Consider the following 14,555-nt stretch of genomic DNA (forward strand, 5'->3'; position numbering starts at 1 on the left):
ATAACGGAAATCTGCTTTCTACCAGTAGTAGCCAAAATTTTCTGATGTTTTTGTACAGTAGTATGGCCAGATTCATCAGCATTATATATTCTATGTGGCTTGTAGTCTACAGACTCCAGAAGTTTTTTATATAACTGAAAAAAATTTTTGACTTGAGGCCGATTAAAGGCCTAAACTCGGGCTTCTAAAGTAGGTTCAGGTTGCCGTAAAGATATATCTTTATTTCGACTTAGAAATCCTTCCATCCATTCCTGTCCGGCCTTTGGTTTTTGTAGGTTAAATTTATAAGCAAAGTTGTTTTTCTCAGAAAACTAAAAACCTAGTTCTTGGACCGATGTGCGAGTCAACCCAAACAAACGAGATTCAAGGAATTTGAAGTGAAGGTGGGTTTCCAGCATCCAAGAGCTTTTAAATTGGACCCCAAAATTTTATTATTACCCAATGCGTGCCTTCGTAGAGTTGCTTGGGGAACACTTAATAATTTTGATGCAAATAACCACCCATTTCCGTTTTTTGAACTGCTTCTATAGCTCTTATTCACTCCAGGATTGGCGATCAGTCTAACGCTTATAATTGCAAGGCATTTTGTTATATCTGTAGTAAATAAATATCTAGATTACATTTTCAGTTTAACACTGAATTTATAAGGGCAAAATGACATACCTATGTCATTATGTCCGTTGTTGAGCTATGTCATTTTATCCATATAGCGTTATGAAAGAAATAAATGAAAAAATAAATTCAAAGAGTGCTTTTTTGTAAAATAAATTATATCAGAGGTACAACAAATCCATTAGTAATAAAATAAATGAAACAAAAATAGGTAAAATAGCGGAAAACTTACCATTTATTCACAGAACTTTTCGTCTGTACAAAAACTTATACTGTACAAACACCCATACTACGCGATAATATCGAAATGAGTGAGATGGGCGTAAGCCCGTTTTCACAGGCCGTTAAATTCCATTCCTTTACTAATGGGAATAAATAAGTATTAAGCATTGAGCCTTAATGCAATCCTACTTTTACATAAAACTACTCTCTAGTCTCTCCTACACCTGACCTAACAGTAATGGTTACTTTCTTATATATGTTACCCTCAACCTTCACACACTCACCGGGAACTCTTTTCTTATTGAGCGCCCACCAGAGAATCTCAATGCTTGTCCAATCATATGCTTTCTCAATATCAATACATACCATAAGAGCATTTTGTTTCTTTATTTCTCTATTTTTTCATCAATTGCCAATCAGATTTCTGACATCTTCATCCACATCATCCTTCCTTCACTTTCTCGGTCTTCCAATAGGTCTGTTCCCCTGCATTCTTGCATAATAACAATTACATTTGCTGTTAATCTTCTTTGCATATAACCAAACCGATTATTGAGGACTTCAGTTTCTATGTAATTCAGATTGCTATGCTCTTCAGATAAAAAATATAATAAGAATACCGTGAATCTTACTTACTGTATGCTAAATATAATATGTATCTCCTTGTTAAGGAGAAGCATATGCTCTTAAAATAGGGTCTATATTTGAACGTTGTGAAAATATTCAAGTATTATGTGAGTACCTGAATGGAAATGAGAGAAGGTACAATTACAGAAGAATTAGATGCACTTAATATAAATTTAAACATTCAGTCATTTAGTAATTATTTCACCTTTTTTATTCTTTTTGTATAGAAAATATTATTACATAATTCTATGTAAAAAATTTCACAGTACAAGCAATATGTCTCTCCGTAAAAAAGATACATGTATATTGATTTGGTTAAAATGTTAATAAAAGTTGTTAGTTTACATAAGGATATAAAAACTATGAAACATTTTTCATATTTTGTCACTGTGTTATATGTTGACTAAATGTAGTCTGTGAATCTATAAATTTGTTTGTAATATTTAACCTAAAATAATTATACATATAATGTATATTATTTCAAACTAATCGTTTGGTGCTTATGATATAAAAATTAAATAAACTCGATCAGTGGCTGGAATTCTATTTTTCAAATACATAATATATACAAAAATTAATACCAAAAAAGAATAGCAGGAGCACGCAGAAACACATTTATTATACAAAGCGATGAAGACGATGAAAGTTAAAAAAATATTTAAACAAATATCTCAGCTAAAGAAGCTCTCACCGAAAGAAAGATCAATAAAAGCACTTAATGTAAAATGGTGGAAGGAACACCTTTTCGAGATTCACAAGGCTTTTCCTTCTAATTTTTTTAACCATTTGTTGTTTGGGTTAAAAAAATGCTTTTTGCTTTTTGTCTCTATTGTCTTATTCACATAGAAAGCAAGGGAACTTTGTCTAGCCAGTTTGTTGACCAAGCAGCATTAAAATCACTTTTATCTAATCTAATCATTTGAAGTTTCTTATCAGGTTAATTTCAACTATAAATTCCTTTCTCCTTTTTTCTATTATATTTAATCTCATATACGGGGTGATACAAAAGCATCATCCCCTACCTTTTTCTTCAAAAAATTTCGAGACAACAAATCAGCTATCAGCATTTCCTTGCCCGAGTTATATTCTACAGTCATATTTTAATAATTTCACCTTCATACGTTGTATTTTAGGGGAGTATGCTTCCACTATGCCTTTCTCAATTATCGAAATCAATATCTGTGAAAACCTTAACCATACCATAAATATAATTATGAAATTTAGTACAAGAAAAGAAGATTGCATTTAGGTATTTAGGCATTTAGGAAACTTTGTAGGCCGAAAGCGCTCAACTAGGAATTAAACTTGTTTACTCACTTCAAGAATACTTTTCTTTTTCCATTTTTTGATTTGTTTTAAATTTGTTATAAACATATTTTGTTCCAATTAGCAATACTTTTTGTTCCACTATAACTCATATAATTAACAATAGAATATACAATTTAAAAAAATAAATCAGCAATCTTGTATACCAACAGATAGGTAACTTAATACTTGATTTAGCGGCCCTAAATAATTATTTATGATCGTACAGCGCCACCACTGGCATATTTCAAATCATAGTATACACTCCGAGCCCATCTTCAAGATTAATTCTGTGTACTCGAGTGTTTGTGACATGCTTGTGCTAATAATGTGGGTGTTTTGATTAAATAATTGATTAAAAACTATTTGACATGGAGAATTTCGTCTTCATTGAGGATCCTTACAATATTGGAGGAGTAAGTTGAAATATAAATACATAAGCATTTCCATAATCCTTATTGGCCTTATTTTTGTGTTAACCTAATTGAATATTGTACCGACTATAAATAATTGCTTTTGTCATTTTTGTTTATAATATTTATGTACATCTGTGGGATTTACATTTCACATCCGAAAAATAGTAAGTTTTCATACCGTTATTTTTTGACAGTGTATAGTGTAATGTATTTAACAATTTGACAAAAAAGTGAGTAAGATACTAACTATCAAAACAAAAACATTTACGAACAATACCTTCGAGTTTAAATATCGACCAAGGGCCTGCTATCAGACGGGTTTTAGTTCTAAGTTTCGAGTTAAATTCTGAACCAGTTCCCTAATGTAACAGATCCGTCTCCAAAGTTTTGAAACAATCATAGCAACTTTTCAATTTCTCTAAAGAAGTTTTTATATTTTTTTATTCTGATGTGCTTACATGGATTTCAACTAAATTTTCTGTAAAATCCAAGAAATGCTATTTACTATATTGACTGTTACCAAATAATCGAAATACTTTATATCTAAATAAAATTGTATATTTAATGTCAAAATTTTACCCTGTTTTATTATAATAAATCCTCCCAAGACCGTGGTGTCTATTTTTTTGCTCCATGTACTTAGATGTCCATGTACTTAGATTTATTAATATGAATTATTATATATATGTATATACCAGGGCATATACTAGGTCAGTTCTTGACTATGGTTGCTTTTTATATGGGTCTGCTACAAATACTAGACTTAAAAAATTAGACCGAATCCAGTACAAAGCTCTACGTTTGGTTTTAGGTGCACTTAAATCTACGCCTACCGAAAATCTATTAGCTGAATGTATGGAACCTCCACTACATTTAAGATGTCTTTTTTTAGCTGAAAAGTTTATCCTTAAATGTCAAAGTAATAACCAATCCTACCTGTTGCAAAAAATATCCGACATATCTGTGTCTAATTTAGTTGATAAATGGTGGCATAACAAAAATTCTCCAACTTTAGCTATAGCATTCTCTAATGTTTCTTCCTATTTAGAAATTCCAGCCGAAACTAATTTCTTCCAATCTAATTTCAATATTCTTTATTCCCAAACCAAAGTTTATTTCCCTACTTTTGATGATAACAACGCCATTCAACTTCAGAAACAACTTGCTAAATTTGATAAGCCATATAGGATTTTCACAGATGGGTCAAAATCCATTTTGGGAGTTGGTTGTGCGGTATATATCCAAAACAATCAAGAACACATTATGTTTAAATTAAACCAACAATGTTCCATTTATTCCGCAGAACTGTATGCAATATATCAAGCTTTGGAATGGACTATCGAGAAAAGAATGTCTGATCAACAAATAGTAATCATGTCGGATTCAAAATCTGCGTTGTCTGCTTTAGATAATTCGAATAAGCATTTATACAAAAACAGTATTATCGTCAAAATTTTAGAAAATCAACTAAAGCTACTTGAAAGAAATAATTCAGTCTCTTTCATTTGAGTAAAAGGACATGCTGGTATCTCGGGTAACACCAAAGCAGATTATTTTGCTAAAGAAGCGGCTTCAAAAGGATTAGAAATTAGTTGGTTCAATAGAAGTGATTTAGTTTCGCTGCGTAAACAAGAATTAAAAGAAAACTGGGAAATTGAATGGAATGCTTTTTGTAACAGAAGTAACAACCTTTATACAAAAATTCACCCTGTTTTACCTACTGTGCCTTTTGCGGCAAGAAGTCATCCCAGTAGAAGAGTATATTCAATGTTTGTTAGATGCCTTGGTAATCATGCTACTGTGAAAGCCTATCTTCATAGATTTAATTTAAGTGAAACCGAACTTTGTGATTGTAATGGTAACACTGACGATATCAATCATTGGATGTTCGGGTGCATATACAATGATGCTGCTATTAAGTATCTATTGGAAAATCTGATAAAAGAACAAATAACTCTTCCTCAGTGTCAATCTTCCATTTTATACATCTCTCGTCATAATATTAGGTTTAACCAAATTTTTTGGGAATATTTAAAAAGGACTAAAAGAAAAATTTAGGATGGAATGTGTAATGTGAATGTATAAATCTAGCTTTGTTCCCTCTGTCTATCCTTATGTTATATAGTTACCTCCTAGCCGTTGCCTGTCTTGTGTTGTAATAAAGTCGCTATGAAAGGCACCTTAGCGTGAAAAGTATTCCTACATTATGTAATCCCTTGTTGGTTCTAAATATTTACTTTAAGTTGGTTAGGGCACTGAATGAAACGAATGAATGTATGGTTTTTTTATCAATCTACTGATTCTTGTGTTACTGACGTTTACATTATATTTTTAATCTACCTCTATGCGAAGTACTATTTTGTTAACAAATGCAATAGGTCAATACATCATTAACAAATTCAAGTAGTCAAATACATTATCGTGGCTGAATGGATCAAGTTATCCAAAGCCATTAATTAAACAAAAAAAAAAAAAAAAATATATATATATATATATATATATATATATATATATATATATATATATATAGTTCTTAAGGTTCTTAAACTCTTAAGTGGATCATAGAGCTTCAGTGAAAACGCGGCATCGAGTTCTATTTTGCGCCAAGGCCCATTCACCTCATTCCAACAACACTTTCTTTGACCTCTTATCTCGTCCATGAGTTATCTTCTTTAAGTTTGTACTGGGCGACCACTTTTTCTTCTTCCTTGGGGATTCCACTCTAGAGCAATCTTTGCAATACTGAAATAATTTTTTTCTGAGTGTGTGACGAATCCAACCCCATTTTCCGGACTTTATTTGATCTTCTACCCTTTTTTGTTCGGCCAGGTGTAGTAGATCTTCATTTCTGATGTTAGTCCAGAAAATACAAATAATTAGTCGTAGACATTTATTAATAAAGATCTGCAGTTTATCTGTAAGGGTTTTTGTCACTTTCCAGGTTTCACATCCGTTGAGTAGAAAAGACATGTCATTTGACTGGAATATTCGGATTTTTGTACTTGTAGTATACTCGCCAAATTTCCAAACAGGGTTGAGCACGCTAAATGCCTGTTGAGCTTTTCGTATCCTCATACGAATATCGTTCTCTATACCTCCGCTTTCTGTTATGACACTTCCAAGATACGTAAAGTTTTCCAAATTTTCAATATGCATGTTGTTGATAGTAAATAGCGTGTAGTAAATCATTGAAAAGTACCTGTGCTGAACGGTTGTATTTATAACAATTGAATAGGATTTGCTTTAACATACCTAAAAAAATTAATTGATGGTTGATCTTCTCTTGCGAAATCCTCACTGGTATTCTTCTAGATTCTTCTCCATATATTTTTCTAATTTTTCTAATTGTTTTTTTATTAGTAGGATATTTCTCTATAGTTTTCGCATTCAGTTCTATCTACCTTTTTGATGTATAGGCATCATAGTGGACTTATTTCAGTCTTTGTGCATTTTTTCGGCGTTTTATACTTTAACTATTAACTCATGAAGTTGGTTTTGTAAAACCTCTCTTTCATATTTTAAGTTATCTGCCACAATGCAGCTCTCCCTGTGGCATTTTTGATTTTTCATATCATCATCAATCAGCCAATCCCGTCCACTGCTGGACATAGGCCTCCCTCAGTTCTTTCCAGTGTTCTCTACACTGGGCCGCTTGTAGCCAGTTTCCCGCTACTCTTTTTATGTCGTCGGTCTATCTAGTCGGTGGTCGTCCTCGGCTTCTTTTATAATGTCTGGGCCTCCATTCCATAATTCGTCTTGTCCATCGTCCATCTTGTGTTCTGGCTAAGTGTCCTGCCCAGTTCCACTTAAGTCTCGTGGTTCTTTCGATGACGTCTTGAACTCCTGATCTTTGCCTGATTTGTCGGTTTGTTATGTGGTCTCGTAGGCTCACATTCAGCATTGCACGTTCCATGGCTCGTTGTGTAACTCTTAGTTTATTCGCAGATTTCTGCGTGAGTGTTAAAGTCTCTGCTCCATAAGTTTTTACAGGCAAAACACATTGGTTATAAACTTTTCGCTTGAGACACATGGGAATTGAACTTTTTAGAATATGGCTTAGTTTGCCAAATGCTGCCCATGTCAGGCCTATTCGCCTCTGTATTTCATTTGTTTGATTGTCTCTGTTTATTTTGATCTCGTGTCCCAGATATTTGTAAGTGTCTGTTTGTTGTATGGTATTATTGTCGATAGTTATATTTCCACTCATTACGAGATTTGTCATAAGTTTAGTTTTCTCAAAGTTTATCTTTAATCCTGCTCTTTCAGACAGACTTTTAAGCGAATGTAGCATAGAAACCGTATCCTGTAAGTTATCTGCGATTAATACGACATCATCTGCAAACCTCAGATGATTTAATCTTTCTCCATCTATATTGATGCCCATATCTTGCCATTGGGTGTTCTTAAATATTGACTCTAGAGCTGCCGTGAACAATTTTGGTGAAATATTGTCTCCTTGTCTTACTCCTCGACCTAAGCTGAATTTTTCTGTGTCTTCGTGTAGTCGTATACTTGATGTAGCGTTCTCGTAGATGTTTTTGATTAGTGACGTGTACCTGTAATCTATTTTTCATATACCTTTTATTATTTCTTCAATTTCTTCTCTTGTTTGATTTGGTATTTTTCCTACTACTATTTGGGGTTCAAAAACATTATAATTTTCTTCAGCAGTCATTTCACCATTTAGCAACTCTTCAAAATATTCTTTCACATATTATTTGCTGTTAATCCTCTATTAGGTTTCCTTGCCCATCACTACACTCATCTTTCTTCCCTATCGTTTTTCCTGTAATTTTCTTCAATATTATTTACTTTGTCATCCGAAGACTTTATTTTTCGCGCCCTTAGGTTTTTCTGTACTTCTTTTTTCGCTTTTTGGCATACCTTTCTATGTCGTCTTGTTTTTGCGATCACAAACATTTTAATATCAAATATGACTTTTTTTAACTCTCCTCTACAATCGTCATCAAACCAGTGGTTTTTTTCTAAATTTTCTTGTTCTTGGTATGGACTTCGACGTTGCTTCCTTTATAGTGTTCGTTAGTTTCAAAACTTTTGTTGTGTGTTACTCATAGTAGTTCTATCTTATTTGGCGTAGCTTTCTTGTATATCCTTTTGGTAAACCTGTACTACCTGCAGTTATTGCAGCTCATAAAATTAAATTTAGGTTGAACGTTCTTTTTCCGTTTATCCTTCTTGTTCTTCTTCTCGTAGCACTACAACCTGAAGTGGGTTTTGGCTGACTGCACAACTTGCTTCCATCTTGAATGGTCGTCCATAATAGTTGAGTCAGTGGGTATGTTGGGCCCCATTGTTTTTAGATCTGACCATATATTGTCTCTCCATCGCATTCGTGGACGTCCCAAGGGCTTTCTTCCTGTGGGGGCTTCCTCCCATATTACCTTAACAAGGCGGTTATTAGGGAGTCTCTGGACATGGCCAGCCCATCTTAGACGTTGGGATTTAATCTCTTGGACTATATCGCTTGCTCTATACATCTGATTGATTTCAGCATTTGTTCTCATTCGGTATTGGTTGCTATTAATGTCGTGATAAGGCCCAAAGATTCTTGTGAGGATTTTCCTGTCAAAGCATCTAAGTTTTCTTTCATTTTCTTTCTCACGCCCATACGTGAGCACCGGTCTAATAACCATTTTATATATTCTAATCTTTGATGTTCGTGTTAGGCTTTTAGATTTAATAGTATTGTAAAGGCGGTACATACATCTGCAGTGATTGTTGCTCCGAGATATTTAAAACTATCCACCCTTTCAAAGTTATATGTGTCTATTGTAACATTTTGCCCTATTCTATCTTGTCCCTTTTGTCTGTTGATGCACATGTATTTGGTTTTCTCTTCGTTTTCTCTACCTCCAATTTATTAAAAGTCTCCTTCACATTGGTGACTGTGTTTACCATGTCTACCGGTAAGTCCACCCCAAAATATATATTTTTTCCATGTTCTTCCTCCTGATGTATTCTTAGTAAAGTCTTAAAATTTTCCGTTTATACACAGAAACAAGCAATAGAGACGAAAAAGAAATCTTTTATGATAGGTTCGAAGAGGAGATAGAAAAAATACCTAAAGAATATGTCATATTTGTACTAGGAGACCTTAATGCCCAGATTGGAAAAGAGGACTTTTTACAACAAATTGCAGGAAATAATACAATACACGAAAACACGAAGGACAATGGGCAAAGTCCATGTAACCTAGCAACAAGAACAAATTTGGTAATAAGCTGAACAAAATTTGAACACTCTAAAATTCATAAGGTAACATGGAGGTCACCAGATCAGAAAACATATAGTCAAATTAATCACATAACGATTAATAAACCAAAATAATCGTCAATAAAGGATGTAAGAACATTTAGAGGTGCGTGTGCAGATTCGGACCACTACATGGTCACAGCCACTAAAAGACAAAAAGTTAAAATTTAAGCAAAACAGAAAAATCAACATAAAAGTGGAATGTCAATAAAATGAGTAATGAAGAAGTAAGAAAAAAATATGAAGAGGCAGTAACAGTTTAAATGAAAGATAAATATAAAGCAAAAGATATAAAGACAGAATGGGGGACGATCAAAAAATCAATAGAAGAAGATGCAAATATGCAGGTAGGTAAAAGTCAGGCTAAAACAAAAAACGGATGGTATACCCAAGAATGTAGAGAAGTAACAGAAAAAGTGCAAGTCGGAAATAAATGGCTAAGAACAGATAAAGAGGAAGATAGAGAAGAATATGAAAAATTAAGAAGGAATGCTAAAAAAGCGATAAGGCAAAATAAAAGAAGACGGGTAGATAAAAAAATGCAGGAAATAGAGCAGGAGAGAACAAACAGAAATATGAAATATTTTTACAAAAAGATTAAAGAACAAATTAAAAAATACAAAGTCAAAACAAACGAATAAAAATAGAGAAAGAACAGTGATACCTAATAGAGAATCAAGAATACAAGCAAGTATGGAGGGATTACTACAGAGACCTCATGACGGAGGAAACAATAGGAGAAGAAATGCATAACGAGAAGAAAACGGTGCACGAAGAAGAAGCAGACAAAGTAGATGAAGTAGACATCGAAATTTCAAAAGAACCAACATTAGAGGAATTGGATGAAGTAATACAGGGAAGCAAAAATGGAAAAGCCCCTGGTAAAGATGGAATTAATATGGAAATAATAAAATACGGAGGAAGGGAACTGAGAGGAAAAATACTGGCACTATTGAAAAATATATGGAAAAAAGAGAAAATACCAGGGGACTGGGAGGTAGGGCAGATCATAATAATACATAAAAAGGGAGATTAACAAATCTGTGAAAATTATAGAGGAATAACGTTACTAAATATAACGTATAAAATATTGACGTCAATAATAAAAAGGAAGTTAGCAAAGATCACAAAGAAGACAGTAGGATAGTACCAATGTAGATTCACAGAAGGAAGATCTACAATAGATGTAATACACACAATAAAACAAATAATGGAAAAAGCAAACGAATATAAATTAGAATTGAAAATGATAATTATAGACTTCAAACAGGCATTTGATTCAATTAAAAATTCCACATAAACTCAGAAAATTAATAGAAATGACAACGAGAACTACAAAAATAAACATAAAAACACAAAGAGGAGAGACAGAGGAATTCAGTATAAATAAAGGGATGAAACAAGGAAATGCCTTATCAAAAACGCTATTAAATCTAGCATTAGAATATGTAAGACGAAATATAAATAAAGGAAATCTCAGAACAAGAGGTGGTCATATAATTACATATGCAGACGATATTGCTATTATTGCAAGGAACAGGAAAATAATGAAAGGAATGCAAAAAGAAATAAGAGAGAAAGGGGAGGTAATGGGACTAAGATAAATCAAGAAGAAACATAAATATTAAGATTAGGCAAAAAGCCAATGAAAGAAAAAATCAAAATAGGAAGTTCAGAGTTTAAAGAAGTTGAATACTTCAAATACCTAGGAGTTACAATAAGCAAATCCGGAGAAAGGAAGTCCGAAATAAAAGAAAAAATATTAGCAGCGAATAAAGCTAATTTTACAAACAAAAGATTACTTTAAAGCAAAACACTGACTAAGAAAACTAAGATGAACATTTATAACACCATAATTGGGCCAATATTAATATATGCAGGAGAAACAATGACGATGGTTAAAAAAGATAAAGAAGACTTAAGAATAGCAGAGAGAAAGATTATAAGAACCACAGAGAGATTATAAGACCAATCAGAACAGAGCAAAATAAATATAGCAGCAGAACAAATGCAGAGATTAAGGAAGAACTTAAGGAAGACATCGTGACTAAAATAAAGCAATGCAGAGTTAGACTTGGCGAGCAGGAGATGAGGCAGTGACATACGCAATGATAGAATGGAATCCAGGAGAAAGACAGAAAAGGGGAAGAGCAAGATCAAGGTGGCTGCAAAAAGTTGAAGAAGACCTCCAAAGGGCAGGAGTCAGAGAATGGAGAGGAAAAACTAGAGACAGAAAAAATGGAGAGATATTGTCAAGAAGATAACATAAACAAAAGGGACTGATCCACCCAAGGAATAGGATCTAGAAAGCATTCGCGGTTTAACTCCACGCTGGGGTGTATAGCCATTATATAGAATGAATACTTTAGTACAACTATCTAAAGGGTGTTTTTTTACAGATAGTTTTTACCCATTTACATAAATTTGACTTTATTCAAAAGATAATCTTCTGGCATTATAATTTAAACTAGTGATTTTGCCCGTCGCACTGCAACGGGGATCCAACCAACTGCCATTTACAGTCACTCTACTTTTGTCTGACTCTCTCCAATTTTTTCTTACTCCCTCTAATTGTTCTAGTAAAAGGGAGTAAATTTCTCATATTCTTCTCCAATAATTTCTTAATTCGGAGTAAGCGTAAACCCATCCACGGGTGTAAACCCACTCACACGAGCAAGTTCGTTGTACTTTGTACGTAGCATGCATGAAAAGCAGATCATATGCAGGAATAAAACAAAAATGTAAAATAAAAATGACTTTAAATCATTGATTTACTCATTCGTAACAACTAACAACTCATTTTAATTTCGGAATATTTGTTTAATTAATATTGCATAAAATTGCACTTTTAAACACATTTAAAAACAGACAGAGTTATGTCTACACAAAAAGAAGAAGAACCTTACAAAACATTTTTAAAAACTATATTTTTAGTGAAAAGTCTATCGCTTCCTTGGATTAGTTATCCTTGCGATGGTCCACAATTATTCCTATAGTTAATTATCAGATATCAGAAATGTCAGATGTCAGCAGTTTAGCTTTTCTTTCCTAGATGGCGCTAGGTTTTACATCTAAATTAACGTAAAGCTTTAAATTATTTTATAATAAATTCTACCTTAAAAATATTATTAAAATTAAATATTAATTATATTAATATATAATTAATACAGTATTATTTATTAAATTTATCGTTTCAAGAACAAAATATGATTAAAATATGGTAGTTCATATTACTTTCCTAGATGGCGAAGTTATTTTACTGAGCTTACAGTGTGAACGGTCGTCATAGCTATTTATATAGATAGATATGAAGAAGATATCTGAAGATCTAATTTTCGATCACTTTTTTCAATATTTGTCGCTGTATATCGGAAATAATTCTTCATGTGCTCAATCGTTTCACGCTTCATCAGTGTAGACTAGCAACTTCAAATATCCCCACATAAAATAGTCTAGGAGTGTTAAATCGCGCGATCTTAGAGACCAATTCACGGTCTGAAACGTGAAACAATGCTATTATTAAACGTTTCCTTTAATAAATCAATTGGGGCACGAGTTGTGTGACATGTTGCACCGTCTTATTGAAACCAGAGCTCCTGAACATTATGGTTCTTCAATTGGGGAATGAAAAAGACAGTAATCACGGCTCTCTAACTGTCAGCATTGAGTGTAACGTTCTGGCCAGCATTGTTTTTAAAGAAGTACGGTCCAATGATTCCACCGGACCATAAAGCACACCAAACAGTCTGTTTTTCTGGATGTAATGGTTTCTAAACATAGATATGAGAATTATCTAACTCCAAATAGGGTAGTTTTGTTTGTTGACGTCCCGTTGCAATCTCGTTTTGGAGCCACTCACCGAATCTACGCCTTGCTAGGTGATGATGTACCTTTAATTCATGCTCATTCAAGTTGGATTTTTTAAACACGCAAAGCAAGATCTTTATGCAAAATCTTCCATAAAGTCGAAGGACACGTATCGCTGTGCACAATAACAGATAGACTGATTCGGGTCTTCCTGAATGCTACGCTCTACAGAAGCAACAACTGAATATTGTCATTTAGAGTAAATGTGGTGGAAAAACGTTCCATTGTTAATCGAATTATTTGCTCTGATCGACTATTATGTTGACCATAAAATGGACGTAGTCCGCGATACGTATTTCGAACACGTATTATTTTTCAAAATAAATTTGTACAATTTGGAAGCGTTGTTCAGGCGTCATGTCTGTTCATGCTAAAATTCCAAACCAACTTAACATAAATCACTTGACAGCTGTCCAAATGACCAACAGTTAAAAAAATGTTACGAAATCACCTTTCTATACCTCTAAAAAAACACCCTTAATAAGACTTTAAACTACCTTTTATCACAAAAAAACCATTTTACCAATTGAAAAGTAAACATAAAAACAATAAACATAAAAACTTATTTTATTTACATTGTCGGACGCACTGCGGCACGGAAATGCAGTAAATTTAACACCTATTACTTCATAATAACACACAACTAAATAAATCATATACCGACTCGGTGTGTGTGTCGTAAGTAGCCTAATATAGTCATTTGAGAATAGCGGCAACGAAAAGCGGATGTAACTAATAACACTTTACTTAATCTTTAAATTAGTAAAAATGCTGCATACATGACCAATAATGCCCCCGCCGGAGGGTTAATTCTAAGCAAAAAATGAGTATATGTCTACCTCTCTGAACGTTTTTAAGTTTGTTATTATACTGAAGAACTTCTCTCTTATTTAAGTGTATATGTACGTTATTTTGGTAACATTATAATATACAGTGATGAGTGTCTTACCACCTGGCAAAATAGCGGAAAGGATAGAAGATAAATTAAGTTGTGAGATAGTACGAGATAAGGCTAGTTATTAGACGTGTCTATTTGACTTCAGTCATAATTATACGGATGACCTCGAAAATATTTTATTTTAATAATTTCTGATGTAAGAATAAATGATTGAATAAATTAAGATATATTATAGTAAAAAAACATTAATTAGTAGCGATTTTAAATTATAAATCTTTAAGTTAGTTAATAATAAAAATAACTTAACTGAAATATTTGACGACACTAAAGGTAGG

The 14,555-nt window shown here is 33.0% G+C and overlaps 1 protein-coding gene across 2 annotated transcripts in view; it reads left to right on the forward strand.

Annotated features, from left to right (window-relative positions):
• The first annotated feature begins 3,062 nt into the window (after nucleotides 1–3,062).
• Nucleotides 3,063–14,555, forward strand: part of LOC140442012 (sodium channel protein 60E-like) — a 285,972-nt gene continuing 274,479 nt past the window's right edge. For both annotated transcript variants that reach the window (XM_072533045.1, XM_072533046.1), the window contains exon 1: nucleotides 3,063–3,182. In XM_072533045.1, coding sequence (XP_072389146.1) covers nucleotides 3,138–3,182 — 45 coding nt within the window. In that variant the 5' untranslated portion in view covers nucleotides 3,063–3,137. The remainder of the gene's footprint in view (nucleotides 3,183–14,555) is intronic.

This window comes from Diabrotica undecimpunctata, chromosome 5 (assembly GCF_040954645.1).
Source record: "Diabrotica undecimpunctata isolate CICGRU chromosome 5, icDiaUnde3, whole genome shotgun sequence".
NCBI classification, from domain to species: domain Eukaryota; kingdom Metazoa; phylum Arthropoda; class Insecta; order Coleoptera; family Chrysomelidae; genus Diabrotica; species Diabrotica undecimpunctata.